Source organism: Barbus barbus (genome assembly GCF_936440315.1).
Source record: "Barbus barbus genome assembly, chromosome: 9".
NCBI classification, from domain to species: domain Eukaryota; kingdom Metazoa; phylum Chordata; class Actinopteri; order Cypriniformes; family Cyprinidae; genus Barbus; species Barbus barbus.
In genome coordinates, this window is record NC_136737.1 from 26,078,244 (window position 1) to 26,105,611 (window position 27,368).

Here is a 27,368-nt window from a genome sequence, read left to right on the forward strand (position 1 = left end):
TCAACCAAATTTTCTAGTGGACGATTCATGAACGCTGCATTATTTCAACCCTGTCACAGAAAGTGTGCCTTATAATCAATCACTAATTATTATTATTATTATAATTCTAAAAAAAAATAAGCCATCACATTTATCTTTAAACATGTTTTGCACCAAACTGTAGCATTTTCCAGGGTTTAATGTTAAAGTTGAAAATCAGTGCCACGTCTAATAACAGCTTTAATGGGCAAATATCATTGCACCACTGCACATTTTGTACAGTGTAATGATCACTGCAGTTTTCCCTGAACTAAACAGCCTGACAAGGCCAATATAAACAAACTTTATCACTATAATGTCAATATTATCAATATTTCACGTGTGCCTGCCAATATACTGGCCATATCGAGCTCGATAGTTCAACTCTGTTATTTAAAAAAAAAAATGATCACCGTTATTTTTCCCCTCATTACAGAGCTGAACTACTCCAGAGAGACTGACAAGGTCACGTCAAGCTCGTTATGCAGAAGCAAAATAACAGCGATCAGTTGTTTCTGTCACAGAGTTGAACTACTGAAACATCATAGCACTCCACCATGTTTATTGTTGTACTGTGTGCCAAAAAATCCAGATCACTATATTTTACAGAGTTGAACTACTGTAGAGACTGACATGGACACATCAGCCTCAATAGTTCAAACAAATGATTGTTTTTTGTCCTGCATAACAGAGTTGAACTACTGAAATATCACTGCAGTTCAAAACATTTATTGTACTTTGTGCCAAAAAAATATATCCAGATCACTGCATTGTTCTCGTAATCAGTATTTTATATGCTTATATGCACACACACCTTATTTTCCAAAATCACTTGCATGTGCCATGTCTCTTTATGCCACGGACAGAGGGTATATGTCTAATAATCACCTTCTAATTTTGGCCACTTTCTTTCCTTTTAGGAAACCAATTATGTTAATGTGCCATTTAGGTAATAACCAGTCAGCAACACCAAGATGTTAAATGACTACACCATTTGAGATTTATCGCAATGTTGTTGTGTACTGTGTATGCTGACCTTAAATGCATTACATCAGCTAAATCATTTGACATCACCCATGTTTGATTGGTCCATATTTTAGCAATACCAACAACACTACACTTACCCACTAAGCGCCTCCATTGTTTTAAACTGACATATGTCAGTGAGAGGAAAGGTCAGTTTCATACTGTGCACAGTTACAAGCACTCAGTAAGTGTCCGCATTACTGAATAACAACTGCAGAAAATGCATTCAATTAAAAAACTGAGAACAGTTCACAAAGAATGGATGTGTTTGGTCATAAAGAACATTACACTCTCACGGGCACATTCAAGAAATTAATAAACTGTTGATGTTTTTGTTAAAGCACATACATAAATAAAAAAAGCGTATTACTTTTCTAGATGGATAAACTAACTTTTGATACTTTTCAGACTTGTTTATATGTGAAAGGCATGTTTTCATGAGCATGAGTTTAAAACTGATAACTTTTGTGTAGATAGGGTTGGGAAGTGATTCTAGCATACAACACTTTCAAAAATAAAGGTTCTTTATTGGCATTAATGGTTCCATGAAGAATCTTTAACAATTACAGAACCTTTCCATTCGACAAAAGATTGTTTGTAGGGGAAATTTTAATGTTTTTAAGAAAAAACTGGTTCTTTTAAGAAAGGTTAGGTGGCATCATAGGAAATTTTTGTCATCATATTCTTATCCTTATGTCTTTCCAAATCTGGATGTGTTCTGCAGCACACAAAAGAAGATATTTTGGAGACAATGTTGGAGCCATTTGACCTACACTGTAAAACTCTGAAACAATCTTCAAAATACCTTCTTTTATGTTTCACAGAATAAAGAAGTTCCTTTGAATATCCTATATTCACGGATGCTTGCTGCCTCCAGTAGTATATAAAGTCCAAGTTATTAAACTATGCTCCAATGAGCAACAAATTAGAGCAACAGGTCTATTTATTAGACAGCTTGGATTTAGATGACATTGGTGCAGAGGTTACCACGGCTAATTTGAAGCATTGTTAGTTGTTATGGTTAAAAATAGCTGTATATGCTTGAGCAGCAGATGTACAGAGTTTATATGGTGCACGGACAGGGATTCAAGCTTCTTCTTGTGGCTGAGAAGAGTGTTTTGATTAATTTATTGCATAAAGAATAAATGCTTTTATATGGTGAGAATATTGCAGGGTTTTGTTGTTTATACTTTTCTGAAGGTTTGTATATAATACACTGGTTTTATTAGTGGCGGTTGCTGCAAACATCACTATTATTATAGTCAAAGCTTGTGATTCAAACAAAGTCCTAAACCCTTAAAGGTCCTTGCACACCGAGTCCGAAATTTTCATATGCGTTTTTTCGTATTCATCGAAATATAGTCGTATTTATCAAAATTATTGTAAAGGGAATAGGAGAAAAAGCTATATTTTAGTGTATTTGTGATAGAATGCATATCACTAAAATATGGAAAGTTTTTAGGGGGAACAATATTTTTTGTGAACGAATGCAAATAGTTTCGAGTTTCTCTGGTAAATGCAAAAGTTTTGTAAGTGACTGCTAAAGATTCGTGAGTGAACACAAAGAAAGCATTATGTGTTTTGAAAGAAAATGCAAAGTTTATCAATGAAATGCAATACTTTTGATAAAAGACGCAAATGTTTTCTGAAAAAAACTCAAATTTCCTGAAGGCAGTACCTTCACTTGTACCTATACTGAAATATGAGGTGGGAGAAAAAAAAACTATATTTCAGTGTATTTGTAAGTGAACAACATTTTTCGGGTGAACGCAATTCATATAATTGTTTTCTATTTAATTTACAAAGCTATGAGCAAATGCACAAGCAGTGAATTATAATTTTTCCACCCATCTCATATAGTGTTTTTTTTTTTTCTAGCAGCATGAAGTTCAGTAGAAATCACATATACAAACTTAAGAAACTAAAACATAGGGTAAAACCAGCCTTTTTAAGGGGCAAAAAAACTTTAATGAAATAAATAGAAACACTTGCAAACAAAAAAAAACACTTAAGACGGCATTAAATGGGAAAAAAGCTTTGTCAAACAATTGTGTGTAGAAAACAGACTAAAAGGTAAAAAATTGTACATCACCAAAGTCGGTGCTCAACATACAAAAATACTATATGGAAATTAAAAACCGCATATATATTACAATTAAAATTAATGTTAAACATATTTTACAATTATATTAAATACTATAAATCCTGTATAACATGCTGTCCGTTAAACTGTACTCTTAAATCTAAGATCCATTGGTTAGATTTTTGCTTTCGACGTTAATGATTCCTCGCCTGACAGCACAAAATACTCATAATTCATCATTCACATGCAAGGGTTATCTTTTCTTAAATAGTTCTTCAAGCTACCTCACAGATGTTACGGTCCACAGACACAAATGCACACTATTTTCTCTTTTAACGTCTTCTGTGATCTACACGCACTTTCCACATCCGCATTCGACCGTCTTTTCGACGTCCTGCGTGAACAAACTTCCATCGTCGCACTCGAAGCTGTAGCGTCTGCGTCGTACCCTGGTGCCCCCGCAGCAGAAGCCCGAATCCGGCCTGCAGCCGCCGCGACACTCCACCCAGGACAGCGGCTGCGTGCTGCGACACTGGACCTCGCCGCGCTGCACGCGATGGAAGTCCCGTACCGACTCACCCTGACACGGAGCCACTGGAGGCAAAGAATACAGTCAGACAGAGCTGGGTAGATTACTTGAAAACGGTGGTCTGTTACTAATTTCAAATTACACGACAAAAATTGTAGTTAGTAACGTAATCCATATTGATATAAAAATGCAAAGACTAAGAAAATATATTACATTTGTTGTTATTAACAATTTAATTACAAGTACTTAATTTTGAGAATATGATTACATAATCCAGATTACATGTAATCAGTTATTACCCAGCTCTGCTGTCAGATTATGTTTTATGATAATCGTTTGTGGTGTAAATTCAAGATTTTTTATTTGTCTCACACACAATTATAGAGAGTATAACCAGCAGTGAAATGAACATGGTTTACCTGTGTCGCATAACTGGCCGCTGTAGCCGCTGTCGCAAACGCACTGCGCCTGTCCCGTGGGTGATTCCTCGCAGATGCCGTGCTGGCATGAGAGCGCCGCACAGGGGCCGGGGGACTCGTCCTCTTGAGCGCACAGGGGCCCGTGGAAACCGTCAACACACTCGCAGCTGTACGACTGCAGGTCCACCGGGACACAGGTGCCATGAACACACCTTACCGCAACAGAGAGAACACTCGGGTTTAGACCAGGGGCCAGAATTAATAAACGGGGCCAATTAGAGCGCAATTCCCAAAAATTGCCTAAATCTACTAAAACCACAGGCACTAAATGAGTTAAGACACTATTTTGGCTGATCAATAATGGCACAAATAGCAGTAAATTAACGCAAACCTTAGTAAAACATGTTGTGTGATTCTGTTCACATAAATTTTGAAAATTGAAACTTCTACAAATACATATATTCAAAAAATTACTGTTTCTCAACGCGTCTGTAGTAAATCCTAACAGTGCATTTTTTTTACGTAAAAAGACGGTTTGCATTGGCACAAGCTGTTAGTAAATCTGGCTTTATGATTATAAACTGCCTAACTACGAGTGATTTATATCATATTAATGGAATATTTCACACAAGGTCACTGGATAATACTGTTTTCATATTACAAAATTCAATTACTACACGAAAGTAGGCGTACCCCGAATAGTCTAAATAGTCACATTATGCTTTTATTTCAAATAACCTCGTGGTTCCTGTTGAATAGTTTTATATATAATAGAAAATGTGTTTTCATATTTTATCTTATGTGATGAAAATTTGTATGCAGGAAATTATTTTACCTACTCTATATTTTTCTATAAAAATTATTCAAATGTTTGTTTTAAATAAAAACATTCAATTGGCTTTACCACGTGGTTATTTAATGTAAAGGCCTTATGTAATTTTGAAATGAAATAATATTACAAATGTTTTAGAATATAGATGTATTGAAATGTTTTATATTTTACATAAAATATATAAATAATACATTTTGTTCTATTTTATGTCAAATATTCAGTAGGCTATATAGCATAAAACTAGTTTTACAGATAGACTAAAATGTTTTACATTTTATATAAATAATATATAATTTTCACATGGTATAAAGCATAACATATAAAATATAAAAAATATTATTTATATATTTATCTTATAAATAAGACTTGTATTTAATATAATAATATTTTTTTACATACTATATAACAAACATTTTTAACATTTGAAATGAAATATTTGATGTTACATTAATATATTTAAAATCCCATATATTTTATATAAGGTTTTTGTATTAAATAACCTTAACAATTAAATGTGAAATTATTATATGTGACCCTGGAGCACAAAAGCAGTCATAAGTAGCACGGGTATATTTGTAGCGATAGCCAACAAAATTAAAATGATCGATTTTTCTTTTATGCCAAAAATCATTAAGATATTAAGTAAAGATCATGTTCCATGAAGATATTTTGTAAATTTTCTACCGTAAATATATAAAATTTGTATTTTTGATTAGTAATATGCATTGCTAAGAACCTTATTTGGACAACTTTAAAAGTGATTTTCTCAATATTTAGATTTTTTTTTTTTTTTTTTTTTGCACCCTCAGATTCTAGATTTTCAAATAGTTGTATTTCGGCCAAATATTGTCCTATCATAACAAACCATACATCAATGGAAAGCTTATTTATTCAGCTTTCAGATAAAAAAATCTCAGTTTAAAATATAACATATAACATTTCTTCTCTTTTAAACTGGAGCATGCATCTTGAACACACAGATACGCACTTGTTTTTCTGGCATGGGTTGGTGGCGGCTGCCAGCAGGGCCTGATCGCAGTGTGGGCCGCCCCATCCCGGCTGACAGCGGCACACGGGCCCGGCAGCGGAGTCCAGCTGACACAGTCCGTTCGCGCAGCGCAGCTCCTCACAGGCCCGGCAGCCCGGCACCACTCCCGGCTTCATCTGCGTGCGTGTGAAGTCCTGCAGCTCATTATTGATGTACAGGTTTCGTATGCAGCCCTGAAAACTGGAGCCGTTGAGAGACGGCCACTGGTTCAAAGACAGCGACTGCGCGTTTTCAGGCATTCCTGATGGATAAAACACGCATTTAGAGATACACTCAAAAAATGATTTTACAACACTGTTCGGTTTATTAAAAAAAAAAAAAAAATTTTATTTAACACCATCCTGTTAGATTTCCCATTTAAGCAGTATAACCCAAACAGTTGGGTTTGGGCTAAGACATTTGAATTAAGACATTTGGGCTGTTACCAAGCAAATTAAATCAGTATCAATAAAATGAATCTTTGCAGAGGAAACACAGAAGCTGCATCTGAAGTGGCATTTAGATGTATTTACACTCTACTGTTTAGTGCAGAACATGAATGCTTTAACCTGCAATAACAAATGCATAAGTGTTTTGAAACATAAAACGTTTGAAATTATTTATAAAAGATCCTCTGAGTGTGAAATTAAAACCGCCAGTAGGTGGCAGCAAGTCACTGTAAATAAGTGAGTCATTGCGATTGAACCGAATCATTTAAACGGTTGATTCATTCATTCATTCATGTTGCTCAGAGACGCAAAACAGTGCAGTGGCTGTGTTTAAAAAAAATCAATATTACATTTGTAATCATGGTCATTTTTGGGTTAATCCAATGAATTATTTTTTTTTGCAGTCAAACAGGATCACTGAAGGTTGAAGGTGGAAATTTACCGCCGACGTATAGTGGGGCGTCTCTGGTGAGGGTCTGGAAGCTGTCCAGAGTGGTAGGAAGCCCTCCGTCCACAGAGAGGTTGACCATCCGGTCATAAGTCACCAGCTCGACGGTGTGAAAGCGTCCGTCGTTCACTGTCTCCGAGCTGTGGAAACAGGCAGTGAATTACAGCAGGTGTATTGACATGTTCAATGTGGAGCGTGGTCTTTAATGTAAACCTGTAAATGGTGCTTCCCGGCTGATTTCCTGCGTCGTAGGTCACTTTGACACGGCCGTCGTGTAGCTCTACTGCGATGTGGTCGTCGACGCCGTTGTAGAGAAGAATCCCATTGTCTTCTGCTGTGGAGACCTGAGTCCAAAGAGTACTGCTCAAACGTTTGAGGTTTTTTTTTTACGTATTTTGACCTTGTGCTCAACCGAGGCTGCATTTATTTGACAAAGAAAATACTGTAAAATTCTGTTTTCTATGTGAATATATTGTAAAATGTCATTTATTTCTGTGATCAAAGAATTTACAGCATCATTACTCCAGTGTTCAGTGTCACATGATCCTCCAGAAATCATTCTCATACGCTGCTCAAGAAACATTTCTGATTATCATGAAAATTCAACAGTTGTGCTGCAAAAAAAAGTTTGTACCACAATACATATTTTTTCAGGATTCCTCAATGAAAGCATCCTGACTGAAAAAAAATAGCAATTTCTTTCAAAAACCCAAACCTTTGAACGATGGTGTTTAAATATTTGTATTCCTAGATATTTCTAAACATTTCTACAAAATATAAAATGTATTTATATATTATCTCTGTAACTTAAAAAGTTATTTATATTGTATAATATTACATATTTGCTTTTTTTTATTATTTATGTATTTATATTTGCTTAAATATTTGCTATATTAACCATGTTGTACTAATGTATATTTTAGTGGCTAATAATATGCAATTAACAGTAATACAATTCATAATTTTATTTATTTGTTTGTAATATTATAAATGTCTTTGCCGTCACTTCTGATCAATTTAATCCATCATTGCTCAATTTCTTTCTAGAAAAATAAATGTTAAATTGCATTATATATTTTCCTTTTATTTAACCATGTGGTACAACAACATAAAATGGTGGCTATTAATATTATAATATGCAACATAATATTTGAGTTATTTGTAACACCATAAATGTCTTTACTGATATTATACTTCTGATCAGTTTAAGGCATCCATTTAAAAGTATTCATTTAAAAAAAAAAAAAAAAAAACTTTTGGACGGTATAGTGTGTTTAAATATTTGAGGTAATATATATATATCTTTATATTAACCATGTGGTATTAATATATACCAGTGGCTAATAATTTAGTTATTTACATATTACGGCAATGCAGCTGTAAACGAGTGTTGTCTTGTGTGCTTCACTGAATGCTTTGTATTGCATCCTTAAATCTAACAATAGCAGAAACATAAAAAATATGATAATTACTGTTAAAATTACATTTACTCGTTCAGCAGATGTTTCATGTGCCAAGGTCAGAGAAAATGAATCCGAAGCATATGCTTAGACCAAAATAATTTAATTGTGGAGCTGTTTTTGCTTTATATTTTGGGCATATGGTGAAGGTCACTGTCTCTTTTGCATTATCATAAATTAAACAGCACTCAAAAAAAATTTAAAATTCTATAGGCTACAGTAAATATCTCTTTTAATATATATATATATATATAATAAAGTGATAATATAATTATATATTAGCATACGTTTATTTATATTTATATATATGCAATATTTAGTTATTAACATATATTTGCAATTTATTATTGCAATTTGTTATTTATTAACTTGTCATTTAGTGTCATTTACACAGCACTTTTACTTTTACACGGACAGCAGTTAACTGGTTTCTTTCCTGCACCTGTAGCGTGATGTTGGTCTGAGGCCGGTTCTTGACGTCGTTGAGCAGCAGGTACGAGTCTCTGTCGATGAAGTTGACGCTGAGCAGTTTTTCGCAGCGCGGCCCGCCGAAGCCCGGCAGACACTGACAGGCTGCAGTACCGGCGCTCTCCAGACAGGGGGCGTCGTTCTCACAGAGCAGCTGCTCGCAGCCCTCCAGAGCCGAGAGAGACACTTCACACAGACGGCCGCTGCCACCAAACAACACACCATCATAAATGACTGCATAACATACTGTACCAATCACGCTGCGGATGACGAACAAGAGTGTTCGTAATAAAGAAAAAGACAGATCTAGTTCTTAAAATCATGTTCTTTGTATTAATGTTGGTTTCATATGGCTGACCGTTAATAAAAGTTTACATTTATATACTCTAAAAATGTTATGTAGCGTAACCATTACTTAAAAAGTAATAACATTTTTTAGTTAAACCTTAGATACAAGTATTCAAATGTAATCATTTATTTCTTCAGTTTTTAAATACATTTTTCAATGTAGAAAGGTATATTTGAAGAGTTTATTTTAAAAAATCCGTTTTTTAATTTTCAAAAATCATGTTTCATTGTGTTAGTTATTTGTATTTTTTAGTTATTTATTGAAAAATCACAAAAAAATCACTGTTTTTGCAAATGAACTCTTCATTTTATAATATCATGAATTATTCATTCATCATTACATTTTTGGGGAGTTGCACCACATGACGTTTTAAAAGCTGAACTAATCTTACTAACTTGTAGGAAAAAGATAAAATTATTATTATTATTATCATCGTTGTTGTTGTTGTGTTTTTCCTGCATGTTTCTGCATCTTGGTTGTACCACATGACTTTGATTTAGAGGATGGTTTTATATTATTAATAATAGATTTTATTTCATATTTATAGTAACATTAATTCATATTTCAAATATTTTATTATCTATAATAGAATAATATAAATTATATATAAATTACACCTTCAAATACACCTATCTGTCTATCTATCTATCTATCTATCTATCTATCTATCTATCTATCTATCTATCTATCTATCTATCTATCTATCTATCATCTGTCTGTCTGTCTGTCTGTCTGTCTGTCTGTCTGTCTGTCTGTCTATCTATCTATCTGTCTGTCTGTCTGTCTGTCTGTCTGTCTATCTATCTATCTATCTATCATCTGTCTGTCTGTCTATCTATCTATCTGTCTGTCTGTCTGTCTGTCTGTCTGTCTATCTATCTATCTATCTATCATCTGTCTGTCTGTCTGTCTATCTATCTATCTGTCTGTCTGTCTGTCTATCTATCTATCTGTCTGTCTGTCTGTCTGTCTGTCTGTCTATCTATCTATCTATCATCTATCTGTCTGTCTGTCTGTCTATCTATCATCTATCTGTCTGTCTGTCTGTCTGTCTGTCTGTCTATCTATCATCTATCTGTCTGTCTGTCTGTCTGTCTGTCTGTCTATCTATCTATCTATCTATCTAATATTGTATTGTATTATAAATAAGATTAATATAGACATCACATTGAAAATTATGTAATATTTTAACAAAATAGAAATCATATTAAAAGATTATAACAAACTACTTAAGCACAACAAAAAAAATATCTAAATTAAATTTTAATTCAGAAATTAAATATATTTTCATAATTAAAGGGGTGTATTTAAATCATTGTATGTATTAACAGGATTTTAATGTATTTTTGAATTAATATAATAAATTTGTGTCATGTCATTGACAGATATTAATAGGCAGGACTACTTAATGTTTTAACAGTGAAAAACAATATGTTATAATTAAATATTTTATTTCTTAAAAATTCTATTAATGTGGTAACACCTATTGAACATTTAAAATAAGAGAAAATATATTTTGTTCATTGTCTCTGATTTATGCAAAATATAAAACATTTTTGTTAGCTATAAAACAAATAATTTTAAAACATTTTAATGTTACTTTATATTAAATATTTTAAATTATATATAGAATATCACATTGGTATATGTCAAGCTTAATATATTTTATATTAGTCTTACATATTAAACAACCATGACAATGAAATGAAATAAATTTGACTGTAATATAAAGTGGTTTTGACTCACCTGTAGCCCTGAGGACAGATGCATGTGTATCCGGCCACATGATCCACACAGCGTGCTCCGTTCTGACAGTAATGACCCTCACATTCATTATAATCCACACTGCAGTCATCGCCCACAAAGCCCGGAGTACAGATGCACCTAAACACAAACACGCCGCTTTCATTACAGCTCAGAAATCTAATTTACTTCAATATTTGAATGGCCTTAAATGCTGCTTTTCAGCTGAAAGGCCTATTCAAACACGACAGCAAATATTTGCCATAAACAGGATCGTGAATAGAAATGACATTTCTACAGAGCGACTCAGACTCGGCAAAATTCATCAGGTGAAAGAACAAGTTAGTTGATTTTTCAGATTATATATATATATATATATATATATATATATATATATATATATATATATATATATATATATATATATATATACATATACATATATACACACACATATATATATATATATATATATATATAACATTCAAAGGTTTTAAATACATCTTTCAATGTAAAAAGTTAATTATCATTAAGTTTTGGGGGGGTCGCACCACCTGACATTTTACAGCCATTTAACTAGCATTGCTTGTCATAAAAAGGTCAAATTATTATTATTATTATTATATTTTTTATTATCTATTTTGTGGGGGTTTTTGTCAACATATTGGTTTTATCACATGACTTTGATTAACTGTACTGTACTGTTTTAAATGCTAATATTAATAGATTTTATATTTGTATTAATATTATTAAATATTTATAATATTTTACGATGATTAATATGAAAGAAAAATACTTTATATTTGCATTTATATTATATTTAATTTATTTTATAACTTTATTTTTAAGTAGCATTTTTATTTCATATAAATAATATATACATATCTTTTATATTGTCCTTATATTTTATATAAAATATTTAAACATACACTACCATTCAAAAGTTTTGTGTAAGAAAGATTTTTTAGTTTTAGAAATTAATGTTTAATAATAAATTGATCAAAAGGGACAGTAAAGACTTTTATAATATTATCAGATATTTCTATTTAAAATAAATTCTGTTCTTTTGATATTTCTGTTCATCAAAGAATTCCTGGAAAAAATCCACAAAAAATATGAAGCAGCATATTTATATGAATATTATTTTATACAAATATAAAACATTTTTATGATTTTATATTCATAAAATGTTATGATAGTTAATATAAAAGAAAAATATTTTATATGAAGTATTATACAACAGCTTTATTTTTAAGTAACATTTTTATTTCACATAAATAATATAGAAATAAAATACCTTTTATATTTTATTAATATTTTATACGCACACTACTGATTTCTTTTACTATTAATATATAAAAATGAATATTTTTTCTCAGCAAGAATGCAATAAATTGTTCAAAAGGGACAGTACAGACTTTTATAGTATTATATTCTGTTTTATTGAAATTTCTATTTGTCGGGGGGGGGGGGGGGGGGAGAAATCCACAAAGCATTAAAACTGATAGTAATAATAAATGTTTCTTGAGCAGCAAAATCGACGCATTAAAATAATTTCTGAAGAATCATGTGACACTAAATACACTTTAAAATATATATTTGAACAGAAAACAGTTATTTCACAATATTACTGTTTTTCTGATCAGATAAATGCAGACTTTGAGAAACATTAAAACATCTCACAGACCCAAAACCTTTAAATAGCAGTGCATGATATGTATTACTCTGATTTAAATATTTTATATGAAATATTTTTTTTTTATAACAAGCATCTCATGATTAGTGCCTTGTGCTCACTTGGGTCCCGTGACGGTGGGTATGCAGGTGGATCCTCGATGACAAGGATTCTGACCCGGATAGCACAGATCCTCCTCGTACTCCTCACACTTCTGGCCTGTAACGCACATCAAGCCTTCCTTCACCAATCAGAGCAGAAGAACATAGCATGAACCAGCCGAGGCCACACTAACACTGACCTGAGAAGGGCTGCGGACAGACGCAGCTGTAGTTTCCCACTCCGTCCACACAGATGGTGCCATTCTCACACTTGTTCTCCACACAGTCATCCACATCCACCTCACAGAACTGCCCCACGAAGCCCACGGGACACCAGCAGCTGGAGACACAGAGAGAGTCAAACACTGCTGCTGTTTCTAATCTTCCGTGAGGTGTGTGTGTGTGTTCGCACCTGAAGCTTTTTCTAGCCTCGTCGCTGTAGCAGCTTCCTCCGTTCACACATGGATCGCCTTCACAAGCGCTGACAGAAAGCTCACAGTTTCTCCCCTAGAAACACCAGCAGAAAGGCTTTCAAACCAATGCTCTTCCAAAACATCAAGTCTCACTGACAGAAGCTGTGGCATCCCTGCAGAAAATCATTCTCCGATGTATTTCGGAACGAGCACAGTCAGTGTCTACTGTATGTTTACAGTGGATGTCTATAGGGAATGGCTTCATATAGGGCAAGTGTTCATTTTTGGTGCTTGTGTTTTATAGAAATGTGTTGTTATTTGACATGTTTAACTGATTTGAGGAGTCTAAAAATCCTTTTAGAAGCTGGACTGCTTTTCTGGATATGCTCATTTTCCTGTCAGGTCAGGTTTACTGGCTGTATGGGTCAAAAATACCCATATATATATATATATATATATATATATATATATGGGTAGTTGACAAATAAAAATTGGTATGAAATAAATTGGGCAAATAAAAATTGTGTCCTATGGTGTGAGCAAAAATGTAGAAAAAAAAACTTAACATACAAATAACATGAGAAAAATGTATCTTCATTCTTAGAGTTACAAATAGCATGAGAGGTTTATCTTCAATGTTAAGAGATTTTTTTTTTTTTTTTTTTTTTTTTTCCGTCACCATAGGACACATTGATACGTTATATATGTGTATATGATATATATTAGGGATGCCACAATTCTCAATATAATATTGAACCGTTGCGGTTTTTACGGTTTTACGTTTAAATAATTTATGTGCGTTTTATTTCTCTCCGAATTGACTGTTTGTGTGTGCCTGTAAGTCTACGAGCTGAGATGAGGAAACTCCTCCCCGCGAGTAAATATTCAATCACTATGCTCTAAAGTTAGGGGGCGCTTAACCATCATTCCACACTTTAACATGGCGAGCGGCGGTCAACTGAGGCAACAGTACGAGGACGTCTTTCAAATCCGCGGTGTGGAGACATTTCGGTTTTGCCGTTGAGTATAATGCCGAGGAAGAAAAAACGGTGAACAAAAAAATGACTGTGTGCAAGCGTATAGCCTACTCAAACGGAAATACTTCCAACATGACTGCACATCTGCGGCGCCATCACCCAGCAATATCACTGTCTGAAGGCAGGATAGCAGAGAAGGTAATAAAGTCCTCCAAAAAACAACAATCCCTCGCTGAATCCTTCCAGCAAACATACCCAACTGGTTCCGAGAGACACATAAAAATAACAAAGGCAGTGGGGGTGTTCATTGCTAAAGATTTGCTTTGAAGGATACTGTACTGGAGTACTGTTAAGTTTAATTAAGATGGTTTATTTATGTTTACTGAAGTACAAATATGTTTATTTGAAATGGTCAATTTATGTTTATTAACTTCACATGTATGTTTATTTTCAAAATGTAGGAATTTATGTGTTCCCCAGTTTGTACATGGGCTACCAGCAGCTCTAAGATTTCAGTGTTCATTTTTTTTTATTATACAATACACTAGGAACTATTAAAATTTTCTGGAAGTTCATCCAAGATGTAGATGAGTCTGGCACCCATTCACTCATTCATCCTTTGACAGCACCTATTCACAATGAGAATGAGAGTGCAAGCAGCTGCTAGAAACAGCACAATATTTGTTTACAGCCGTTTTTGCTTGATCTGTGCAGATTTCTCTCCTGATTCAGACCAGACCACTTTTTCACTTGAGAACTCAATATTATGGATAGAGGACTCGTGTTTTAGCTGGAACCAATGGTTTAAAGTAAAAAAAAAATATTAAAAGTCGGATTTATTTCTTACAGAAACATCTTTTCTTTTCTCAGGACATTAACTGATGGACTGGAGTGGTGTGGATTACTTGTGTATTATCTTGATGTTTTTATCAGCTGTTTGGACTCTCATTCTGACGGCACCCATTCACATCCATTGGTGAGAAAGTGATGCAATGTTACATTTCTCCAAATCTGATGAAGAAACAAACTCGTCCTAATCTCGGATGACCTGAGGGTGAATAAATTTTCAGCAAATATTCATTTTAGGGTGAACTATTCCTTTAAGTGTGCTGCAGTTAAATCATGATGTATTGAAGCAGTGACATGTTTCTGCTCAGGACCTTGTATCCCTGCGGGCAGCTGCACTTGTATTGGTGCACCGGGTCGCTGTGGCACCGGCCGTGATTCTGGCAGGGGTTTGACGAACACGGGCTGCATTTCTCCGACACAGATGGATCCACAGGACCTGAGGGAGAGCAGGCGCTCCAGCTGAATCCTGACAGAAATGATCTTTTCTCTCTGAGACGGCGGTCTCTGTCACATACCTGTGCACTGGAAGCTGTTTCCCAGCGTGGTGAGCAGCAGCTTGCCCTCCATGCCCTGCGGCCCGGCGCAGCGGGCAATTCCGGGCTCCTTGTACCCGCTCTTCACCCAGTCAGAGAGCCAGCGCAGGCGGCAGTCGCAGTACAGCGGGTTCGCCCCGATCGCCCTGGAGAAACACACACACACATGGCTGAGAAACCCAGAAGCAAACAGGCATGCATTCACGTCCTGTTTGAAATGAAAATTCAACATATTACCAGCTGTAAAAGTGAAAACCATTGCAACATTTCAATTTATGTCCATTTATTCATACTTTTTTATTACTTATTCACTGTAATCCATTTTAAAATACATTTCATGTTTCCTTTATCGTAAACATTTTTGGTCCATTTTAAACATGACTAAATATGTTTATATAAAGCCATTTTACAACAAAGCTATTTTTTTATTTTTTTAATAGTACTACTACCAATAATAATAATAATTTACTATCTGCCGTACATTTTTTTTTATTTTTATGTTTTTACTCTCGTCAGGTGAAACAACAACAAAAGCAAAAATAATCATTGTCATAATACTCATAATAATCATAATAATATGAATGTATATAATATAATATTATAATATTATATTATTGATTATATATGACATCAACCACAACAATAGTAGTAACAATAGTATGATGAAAATATTATTAATATAATCATAATGCAATTATTTTCATGTATTGTCATCACAATTACACATTCCCATTACTGTAAAACATCAATATGTTTTATGTATAACTTGAAAATAATGAAAATGAAATTTAAAAAAATATTAGATTAAGAAGCGTTTCCTTTGCAACGAACTGAAATAAATTACTAAAACTAAAATTATATATATGTATTAGTGCTGTCAAAAGCGCATTAACACAGACGATTCATTTTTCCAGCTTAACGGCATTAATATTTAACACAGGTAAATATTCCCCATCACTCCTAAAAAAGATGACCTTAAACAAATATATATACTGTCTTTATGTTGTTTGAAGATTGAATGTGAAATTATTGCTATATAAAATTATATTTAAACACTTTAATTAATGTTAATATATATATATATACACATATACTAAAAAAAATTACAAAAACACATAACAAATGACTAAAATTAAAACATAAAATATAAAAATAAAGGCTAATTCAACATATTCATACAATATAATACTAGCATATTATTAATAAGATCATATAAAATATTTCCCAAAGGCAATTTTTATTTGATTCCCATTACTGTAATACGTTAGCTTACCAAAAATCATATTAATAAAATCATTATAAAAATAACTTTATAAAGTTAAAAGTAAAAAAGTGTGATAAAAGTAAAAAAGAAAACACTTTTAATTATTTTTTTTTTCCATTATAGTAACAAAACTGCCACAATCCAAAAAATGTGCATCATTTATATAAATCAACGTATGATTTTTATTTTTTCTCTTGATTATGTCATATCGTGGGCAGTCGTGGGGGGAAGTCGTGGCCTAATGGTTAGAGAGTCGGACTCGTAATCGAAAGGTTGCGAGTTCGAGCCCCCGGCCGGCAGGAATTGTAGGTGGGGGGAGGGAATGTCCAGCGCTCTCTCCACCCTCAATACCACGACTGAGGTGCCCTTGAGCAAGGCACCGAACCCCCAACTGCTCCCCGGGCGCTGCAGCATGGCTGCCCACTGCTCCGGGTGTGTGTGTGTGTGTGTGTGTGTGTGTGCGTGCGCGTGCATTTGTTCACTACTCACTGCTGTGTGTGCACTTGGATGGGTTAAACGCAGAGCACCAATTTCGAGTATGGGTCACCATACTTGACAATACGTCACGACTTTAAATTTTTTTTTAATTAAATATCTGTTATCATATAATGTGGGTGAGCCAGACAGAAGCGTGATGCTGTAGGTGCAGGTGTGAATGTGAGACAGGTGAGACTCACAGATGTGAGAGAGACACTGCGTCTCTGAAGACTCCCTGGTGTAATTCAGAAATATTGTTGCCATGGAGAGATCTGCAATAAATGGACAACAGTGAGGAGGAAACGTGTTGGCTGAGAGCAGGTCAATTGCATCTGTATGTTTGTCAGAGCACAGTTTTCACAATCACAACAACAGCACTTCCTGTGAGACAGTAAGAGTGTATGAGAGGAGCAGATCCAGTATAAACTCACAGCAGGCGGAGAGAGGACAGGCCTCCAAACACCAGAGGAGGAATACAGCGCAGCGCGTTATAACTCAAGATCCTGCAAAACACACCACATAAATACACGCTCACAGTCAGCAACCGTCAGTGGAAGAGTGTGTGTGTGTGTTTGTGAGAATGTGTGTGTGTGTGAGAGTGTGTGTGTGAGAAAGTGTGAGTGAGTGTGTGTGTGTGTGTGTGTGTGTGTGTGTGTGTGTGTGTGTGTGAGACACGCTTACAGAGTAGTGAGTTGACTCATGTTGGCAAAAGACGAGTTGGACAGGGAACTGATTTTATTGTTGCTTAAGTCACTGAAATAAAACACAATAAAACATGTTAAATGCACTTTCAATATATAATAATAATAATAATAATGACCTGCACCACAACATTTTCTAGCTTAATTTCTTAAAATTATTATTTATAATTCATTTGTCATCATTGTACTATCATCAAGTGAAATATTATAAAATAATATTACTTTTATTATTTATATTATGTTTAATATACTGTAACAATAATAAGAAGAATACCATTTAATATACTGTAATAATAATAATTTATTATAATTTTTTTTGTTAATAACGCTATTGCTGTGATTATTCAATTTATCATGTCATTTTTTGTACTCCAAGTGAAACATTATACAAAAATAATAACATTATTATTAATAAAATATTTAATATTATAGAATATTACATTATGTAATGATGGTGCTGAGGCAGAGTTAGAATCCATTCGCAGAAGTTTATTAAAAGGGGTTTCAACAAACAGAAACGTGAAGTCAGGTAAAAGGTCTATACCAGTCTTGGGGTTTTGATGCCAGAATTTAGATTTTATTATCAGAGACAATAAAACCGAGAGACCCTGCAGTGAATCTCCCGAATCTATGTTTGTTCCCTCTTAAATACAGTTTTTTCAGTTTAAGGCGTGTTCTATACATTTCCTATACCATTATTGCTTAACAGTCTCCATCTGATCTGTTTCCTAGAGCAGACAATAGGCCCCAATTTATGTTACGTTAAAGGAAGAGACCCTATCATGTCAAAACAGGATGTGCAGCTTTACCTTACACCATATGTCTGCACATTCCATTCTTCTGCAGGCCTCTACACATACAGGCAGATACAATTTTTTAATAGTAGAATAACTTGATACATAAATGGCTATTTTCACATTGATTACACTTGATTCATTTGTATTTTGATTAATAAAACTCTTCGACAAAATCAGTAGGCAGGCAAAGAGTTCGTACACAAACATCAGTCCAAACGAGCAAACAAGGCAGAGGGGCAAATCCAGGAAATCAGAGTCGAGGTCAAAAGGCAGAGTTATACACAGCAAGGCAATGAGAAAGACAATGGTAAACGCTTGGTAAGGCAGGTAAACTGGCAATACTTCGCAGTTTGACGTGCTCAGTCTCTGGTTTATAAAGCAACAAACAGGAAGTGTCAGTAGAGGAAGCAGAGGGAGTGGCAAGCAGTCAGTACTCTGGTGAGAGCTCCCTCTGCTGGTTTGGTGTTACAGAATCCCCCCCCCCCCCCCAGGAGCAACTCCTGGGGCTCTACGTGGTCGTCCCCGTGGTCTAGGTGCTGGTCGGTCAGGTCTGGCTCTGTGAAACTCCTCGATGAGAGAGGGATCTAGGACATCCCGGGCGGCTACCCAGGATCTCTCCTCAGGTCCGTAGCCCTCCCAGTCCACCAGATATTGGAGCTGACCCCTTCTCCTCCTTGAATCCAGCAATATGTTCACCCTGTAAGCGGGGTTCCTGTCAATGTCCAGAGGGGGTGGTTGCTCTAGGATTGTGGCTCCGGGGTCAGCCTCCGGGTGGACCGGTTTGAGGAGGGAAACATGAAAGGTAGGGGAGATCCGATAGTTAGTAGGAAGCTCGAGCTGGTAAGTTACTTCATTAATACGTTTAAGAATCTTTAAAGGGCCAACATACCTGGGGCTGAGCTTCTTACAGGATAGCCGCAACTTGATGTCCCTCGTGGAGAGCCAGACCCGTTATCCTGGTTGGTAGGGAGGGTGTGGACGCCATCGCCTGTTAGCCTGGAACTCCTGTGTTCGTACAGCTCGCTGGAGGCGGACGTGAGCGCTGTCCCACACCCTCTCACTACGCTGCATCCATTCGTCCACAGCAGGGACTGAAGAAGGTTCGCCAGACCACGGGAACAAAGGGGGTTGGAACCCCAGGACGCACTGAAAGGGGGTGAGACCTGTAGATGAGTGGGTTATGGAGTTTTGAGCATATTCTGGCCATGGTAGGAATTCTGACCATCGATGTTGTTCGCGGCTGTAGTAGGTGCGTAAGTACCGGCCAATTTCCTGGTTGAGGCGTTCTACCTGACCGTTGGATTGCGGGTGGTTCCCTGACTTGAGACTCACATTGATATCGAGGTGTTTGCAGAACGCTCTCCACACTTGGGATGTGAATTGGGTGCCTCGGTCGCTGACTATATCCTCTGGTAGGCCATAGATTCGAAAGACATGGTTTAACAGGGCCAGAGCTGTTTCCATTGATGTGGGGAGACCCTTTAGGGGAATTAGTCGGCAGGACTTTGAAAATCGGTCGATGGTAACCAGTATAGTAGTGAAACCATCAGAGAGGGGTACATCTGTTACGAAGTCTATGGAGAGGTGAGACCATGGACGTTGTGGTATGGGAAGGGGGCGAAGGAGACCAGATGGTAGTTCTTTGGGTGTTTTAGATTGTGCATAGACTTGGCAGGCTTTAACGTAAGCAGTGATATCTTGAGTCATGGATGGCCACCAGAAGGAGTTTTTAACGAGTTGGAGGGTACGAGAAATTCCAGGGTGACCTGAGCTGATGGAGGTGTGGACTCATTGCATGATACGTGGCCGCATGTTGTGAGGGATGTACTGTTTGTTAGGGGGGCAGTTATTTGGGCTAGGTTCATTCTGCTGGGCTCTTTGCAATTCTTCCATGATATCCCAGGTTACTGGGGCTATGATTACACTAGGAGGAAGAATTGGTTCTGGGGAGGAACTCTCGGTATATGGGTCATACCGTCTGGAAAGTGCAACTGCCTTACTGTTCTTGCTGCCTGGTCGATAGGTGACTGAAAATTGAAATCGAGTGAAGAACATGGCCCATCGAGCTTGATGTGGATTGAGTCGTTTAGCGTTCTTGATGTATTCCAGATTTTTGTGATCAGTGATTATTTTAAATGGGTGAAGAGCGCCCTCGAGCCAATGTCTCCACTCCTCCATGGCAGCTGTCATGGAAAGAAGTTCTTTGTTGCCAATATCGTAATTTCGTTCCACTGCGGTTAATTTCCTTGAGAAAAAGGCACAGGGAAATAATTTGCCTGGTTGCCCATGGCGTTGGGATAAGACTGCTCCGATTCCGTAGTCCGAGGCATCGATTTCTAACACGAAGGGTAAGTTCAGGTCAGGGTGTTTAAGGATGGGTGCGGTCATGAATCTCTCCTTAAGAGATGTGAAGGCCTTTGTGGACTCCTCTGTCCACCGTAACTTCTTGGGTTTATTTTTGAGCAGGGAGGTTAAAGGAGCTGAGACAAGACTATAATTACGAATGAAACGTCGATAAAAGTCTGCAAAGCCAAGGAAACGTTGGAGTTCCTTGATTTTGTTGGGTTGTGGCCATTCGGTGACTGCCTTGACCTTGGTCTCATCCATTCTTACTCCTGCGTGGCTGATGTGATATCCCAAGAAAATGGTTTGTTTTACATGAAACTCACACTTCTCTGCTTTGACATATAGCTGGTTATCCAGGAGTCATTTGAGGACAGTTCTCACGTGGGTGATATGTTCCTTTTCTGTCTTGGAATATATCAAGATGTCATCAATGTAAGCGATTACGTACTGGTTCAGCAAATCCCTGAAAATCTCGTTAACGAAGGATTGAAACACTGCTGGTGAGTTGGCAAGTCCATAGGGCATGACCTGATATTCATAGTGTCCCCTAGTGGTGAGGAAGGTGGTCTTCCATTCATCTCCTTTCTTGATCCTGATTAGGTTATATGCGCTTCTTAAGTCTAGCTTGGTGTAAATATGGGCCTCACGTAGCTGTTCTAGGGCAGAGGGGACTAAGGGAAGTGGGTAGTGGAATTTGAGGGTTACCTGATTCAGCCATCTGTAGTCAATGCAAGGCCTCAGTCCACCATCCTTCTTTTCCACAGAGAAGAAGCCTGCAGCAGCTGGTGATGTGGATGGTCGGATGAACCCTGAATTCATGGCTTCGTCGATGTATTCTTCCATGGCTTGATTCTCGGTTCTTGACAATGGGTAGACTTTGCTCTTGGGTGGCATGGCATTTGGAAGTAGATCAATGGCACAATCCCATGGACGGTGAGGTGGTAGCTGTGTAGCTTTGGATTTGCTGAATACTTCTGATAGATCATTATAGCAGGAAGGGATGTCTACTGTTTTACTGGTCTGGGGGCTTTCAATACTGGTAGTGAAACAGGATACAGGTACAGTAGTTAAGCAGTGATGAAAGCAGAAAGGTCACCAGCGATGAAGCTCACCACTATGCCATGAGATGTCATGACAGCCAGGGATGTCCCAGAATGACATCATGATGTGATGAGTCAACCATGTACAGGGTTATGGATTCCTGATGGAGGAGGCCTACAGTCATTGTGAGAGTTCTAGTTCTGTGGGTGATGCCCTCTCCTATGAGGGTGTGATCAATGGCCTTGATTCTTATAGGGGGAATGCAAGGTTGAGTGAGGAGATCATGTTGCTTGATGAGGCGGCTACTAATGAGGTTGAGTGCTGCACCAGAGTCGATCATAGCTGTAAGTTCAAAAGAAGCAGCATCAGTCTTGAGGGTGATAGGGAGCCGAAGGGACTTATTTGTTAGAAGAAAGTAATGGTCAATGTTTACCGTGGGTGTAGATTGGCGCTTGTGGGGACAGCCGGAGCAACGGTGACCTGTTTCACCACAGTAGAAGCAGAGTTGAAGTTGTCGACGGTGGATCCTTTCTTCTTCAGATACTTTGGTGTTACCAAGTTGCATGGGTTCATGACAGGGAGTGGGTTCAGCATACTGAATTGTTTGGCCTGAAAGCAGTGGTTCACCTCGAGATCCTCTGTTGTGCTTACTTTAGGAGCTTGCCTCATTAGGTTATCGATTTTGATGGTGAGTGTTAGAAAATAAGAGAATAAAAGATTTTCCCCTTTGCAGGCCAGTTCGGTCTGGAGTTCATGAGTGAGGCCTTGTTGAAAAATAGCTTTGAGAGATACATCGTTAAATCTACTTTGGGCGGCAAGAGTACGGAACTCAATAGCATAATCAGCAGCAGTGCAGGTACCTTGAGTAGTATGCAGGATCTGCGTCATTACACTCTTTCCTCCAGCTGGATATTCAAAAACTTCTCTTAGTTGTTGGATGAAGTAATCGACGAAGGTTCTTAGACGTGGATCAGAGTCCCAGACTGCAGCTGCCCAATTGATCGCCAGTCAGCAAGGTCATGATAAAAGCACATTTGTCCCCATCAGAAGTAAACTTCTCTCTTTGGTGATTGAGATAAATTTCCACTTGATGAAGAAAGCCTTTGCATTGCTCAGCGGATCCATTAAATTTATCGGGAAGAGCAAAGCTTACCGTTTTCGGCGTGGGTGAGGGAAGTGCTCTGATGTAGTGCGTCAGGTGTTCATTGACTGACTGTAGGTTAGCGAGTTGTTCCTGGTAGCCCTTTAATAGTTCACTTTGGTAAGCGAATGCCGTCTGCAGATTTGAAACTTCTGCTGGGTTCATGGTAGGCGAAGTATTCTGTAATGATGGCGCTGAGGCAGAGTTAGAATCCATTCACAGAAGTTTATTAAAAGGGGTTTCAACAAACAGAAACATGAAGTCAGGTAAGAGGTCTATACCAGTATCACAGTTGAGTCCGTTGATACACACAGGGGCAATCCAGAAGGCGGAAATCAGTAGGCAGGCAAAGAGTTCGTACACAAACATCAGTCCAAACGAGCAAACAAGGCAGAGGGGCAAATCCAGGAAATCAGAGTCGAGGTCAACAGGCAGAGTTATACACAGCAAGGCAATGAGAAAGACAATGGTAAACGCTTGGTAAGGCAGGTAAACAGGCAATACTTCGCAGTTTGACATGTGCTCAGTCTCTGGCTTATAAAGCAACAAACAGGAAGTGGCAGTAGAGGAAGCAGAGGAAGTGGCAAGCAGTCAGTACTCTGGTGAGAGCTCCCTCTGCTGGTTTGGTGTTACACATTACTAATTATGTATAATAACAACATCAACAATAACTAATTTTATTATTATTGTTATTATTATTATGTAGAATTATATTATATGCAATTATGTTATATACAGTATAACACCCCTCACATTTCAGCTAAATTTTTTATATATCTTCTCAAGGGACAATACTGCACAAATGAAACTTGGATATATTTTAGAGTAGTCAATGTGCAGCTTGTATATAAGTACAAATTTACTGTCCTCTAAATATAACTAAAAATATATATAGCCATTATTGTCCAAATAACTGCCACAAAAATGAGTACACCCTAAGTGAACATGTCGAAACTGTGTCCAAAGTGTCAATATTTTGTAGGGGCACCATTGTTATCTAGCACTGCCTTAATCCTCATGGGCATGGAGTTCATCAGAGCTTCACAGGTTGTTGTTGGCATCCTCTTCCACTCCTCCATACTGGCATCACGGAGCTGCTGGATGTTAGACACATGCTGCTTCTCCACCTTCCACTTGAGGATGCCCCACATGTGCTCAATAGGGTTCAGGTCTGGAGACATACTTGGCCACTCCATCACCTTTACCTTCAGCTTCATCAGCAAGGCAGTTATCATTTTGGTGGTGTGTTTGGGGTCCTTATTATGTTGGAAAACTGCCATTCAGCACAGCTTCTGAAGGGAGGGCATTGTGTTCTGCTTCAGAATGTCACAGTACATGTTGGAATCCATGTTACCAGCAGCACTCATGCAGCCCCGGACCATAATGCTACCACTACCATGTTTGACTGTAGGCAAGGCACAATTTTCTTGGTACTCCTCACCAGAGCGTCACCACACATGCTGGACACCATCTGAGCCAAACAAGTTTACCTTAGACTCATCAGACCACAGGACATGGTTCCAGTAATTCATACTCTTGGCCAGGTTGTCTTCAGCAAACTGTTTGCAGGCTTTTTTTGTGAGCCAGCTTCAGAAGAGGCTTCCTTCTGGGACGACGACCCTGCAAACTGACTTGTTGCAGTGTATGACGTATGGTCTGAGCACTGAAAAGCTGACCTTCCACTTCTGCAACCTCTAAAGCAATGCTGGCAGCACTCATGCATCTGTTTTTTGAAGCCAGCGTCTGCACCTGACGCAGAGCACAAGGATCAACTTCTTTGATCGACCCTTGTGAGGCCTGTTCCGAGTGATACCCGTCTTGGAAAACCTCTGTATGACCCTGGCCACTGAACTGTAACTCAGTTTTGGGTTGTTGCTGATCTTCTTATAAAGAACAACGTCTCTTCCGTCTTTCGGATGAGACGTTAAACCGAGGTCCTGACTCTCTGTGGTCATTAAAAGTCCCATGGCACTTCTCGTAAAGAGTAGGGGTCCTGATGTGTCCTGGCCAAATTCCCTCTACTGGCCTTTGTCTATCATGGCCTCCTAATAATCCCCATACACTTGATTGGCTCTATGACTCTCTCTCTCCTCTCCACCTGTAGCTGGTGTTTGGTGAGCGCACTGGCACCGGTGTACTGTGGCTGCCGTCGCATCATCCAAGTGGATGCTGCACACTGGTGGTGGTTGAGGAGAGACCCCCCCCCCACATGATTGTAAAGTGGTTTGGGTGTACAGCAATACACAATAAAATCGCTATATAAATGCATCATCATCATTCATTCATTCTTATAGCCTCGGCCATCTTTGTGGAGAGCAACAATTATAATTCTCAAATCCTCAGAGAGTTCTTTGCCATGAGGTGCCATGTTGAACATCCAGTGGTCAGTATGAGAGAATTGTACTCAAAGCACCAAATGTTAACTGCTCTAATATAAAATACACAAATTTGTATAGTCCTATCAAGCAGACAAAAACATGAACATGATGAATAGGACACGTGGCTTTGCATGGTTAAACAATGTATAGCTGTTATCACTATACACTATACACTTTACTCACTTTTGTTGCCAGCTTTTTTGACAATAATGGCTATATGTTGAGTTATTTTCAGAGGACAGTAACTCTTTACTGCTATACAAGCTGCACATTGACTACTCTAAAGTATATCCAAGTTTCATTTCTATAGTTTTGTCCCTTGAAAAGATATACTAAAATGGTTGCCGAAATATGAGGGGTGTACTCACTTTTGTGAGATACTGTATACGTGTATATATATATATATATATATACACATACATACAATATTTAAATTGTTCCTATTATTAAATATATGTAACAGCAACAATAATAATACTAGATTAGTATTATTATCATGTTTATAATTATAGAAATAGTAATATTATAATATTATGTGATATAATAATAATTATTACAACAATTATTACATACAGTACATTTCTTCTTAGTAATTATTGTTGATATTAGTATAAAAAATTTTACTATTATTAAGTGAAACATTATACAACAACAACAATAACAGATTATTATTGCTATTATTACTATTATTGAAATACAATTATTTTAATTCATTTGCGTTTTCACAAAAACAACTATGGTCACAAGTTCCATCATTACCAATAGCTTTCAATGGAATTAACGACCATAATTAGCTGACAATGCTTTTGGGAAACTGGTCAGCTGGCATTTAAATATTAAAGCAATGACAATGAAAGTGACTGTAATGTAATGTTGAATCTGATACTCACACCAGCTGCAGCTGTTTGAATGCTGAGAGCTCTTTAGGCACCGAAACAAACAGATTCCCATCCAGGTATCTATGGAGACAGAGAGAGAGCGAGTTCATCAGACACCCAAATACAGCCAGACAGGAACCCCTGCATTAGCATAAAGCCCGGTCCCGCCCACGCGCATGACTCACAGTTCAGTGACATTGCGTGGGACGCCACGGGGTAAAGCCAACAGGTGCTTGTTGCTGCAGCGCACCACTGTCTCCAGACATGTGCACTGCTCCGGACACGCCGGCTTAGGCACACAACTCACGTCATCTTCAACCAGCGCTGAGCGTATGTGTGGAGGAGATACCATTGCACATACAGACACAGAGAACATGACATTTGATGCAAGATTAGCCAATGTGCAATTCATTAACAGTTTACAGATAGCAGATTTACGCCTATAAAAATGATAATTGCAACTTTTTTATTCAATTCTGAGTTTTTTTCACAATTCTGAGATCTACAAGATGTAAATCTAGTGCTGTCAAACGATTAATCATGATTAATTTCATCCAAAATTAATGTTTTTATGTGTGTGCTGTGTATATTTATTATGTATATATAAATACACACATGCATGTATATATTTCAGAAAAAATATGTTATATTTATATATTAAATATATTCATTTATAATATAAATTATATGAACATAAATATAGATATGCAAATACATGTAAATATTTTCGCAATTAGCCATGTACAAACAACGTGGCAATATAAATTTTTGCATTAGAAATTAGAATATAGCTACAGAACAGGTGCATGAAGATATATATATATATATATATATATATATGTGTGTGTGTGTGTGTGTGTGTGTGTGTATTTATATATATATATATATATATATATATATATATATATATATATATACAGTGGTGGACAGAATTATTGGCACCCCT

General features: G+C 36.9%; 1 protein-coding gene across 1 annotated transcript in view; it reads right to left on the minus strand.

Annotated features, from left to right (window-relative positions):
• Positions 1–2,994: 2,994 nt before the first annotated feature.
• Positions 2,995–27,368, minus strand: part of LOC306875280 (slit homolog 1 protein-like) — a gene marked incomplete at its 5' end in the record, with an annotated part of 56,163 nt that continues 31,789 nt past the window's right edge. The window contains 17 exons of the mRNA XM_079425751.1: positions 2,995–3,721; positions 4,076–4,287; positions 5,896–6,196; positions 6,826–6,971; positions 7,045–7,175; positions 8,734–8,962; positions 10,855–10,992; positions 12,649–12,745; positions 12,828–12,967; positions 13,040–13,134; positions 15,178–15,302; positions 15,382–15,545; positions 17,341–17,412; positions 17,572–17,643; positions 17,822–17,893; positions 26,435–26,503; positions 26,608–26,746. Of these exons, the coding sequence (XP_079281877.1) occupies positions 3,477–3,721; positions 4,076–4,287; positions 5,896–6,196; positions 6,826–6,971; positions 7,045–7,175; positions 8,734–8,962; positions 10,855–10,992; positions 12,649–12,745; positions 12,828–12,967; positions 13,040–13,134; positions 15,178–15,302; positions 15,382–15,545; positions 17,341–17,412; positions 17,572–17,643; positions 17,822–17,893; positions 26,435–26,503; positions 26,608–26,746 (2,447 nt within the window). The 3' untranslated portion in view covers positions 2,995–3,476. The remainder of the gene's footprint in view (positions 3,722–4,075; positions 4,288–5,895; positions 6,197–6,825; positions 6,972–7,044; positions 7,176–8,733; positions 8,963–10,854; positions 10,993–12,648; positions 12,746–12,827; positions 12,968–13,039; positions 13,135–15,177; positions 15,303–15,381; positions 15,546–17,340; positions 17,413–17,571; positions 17,644–17,821; positions 17,894–26,434; positions 26,504–26,607; positions 26,747–27,368) is intronic.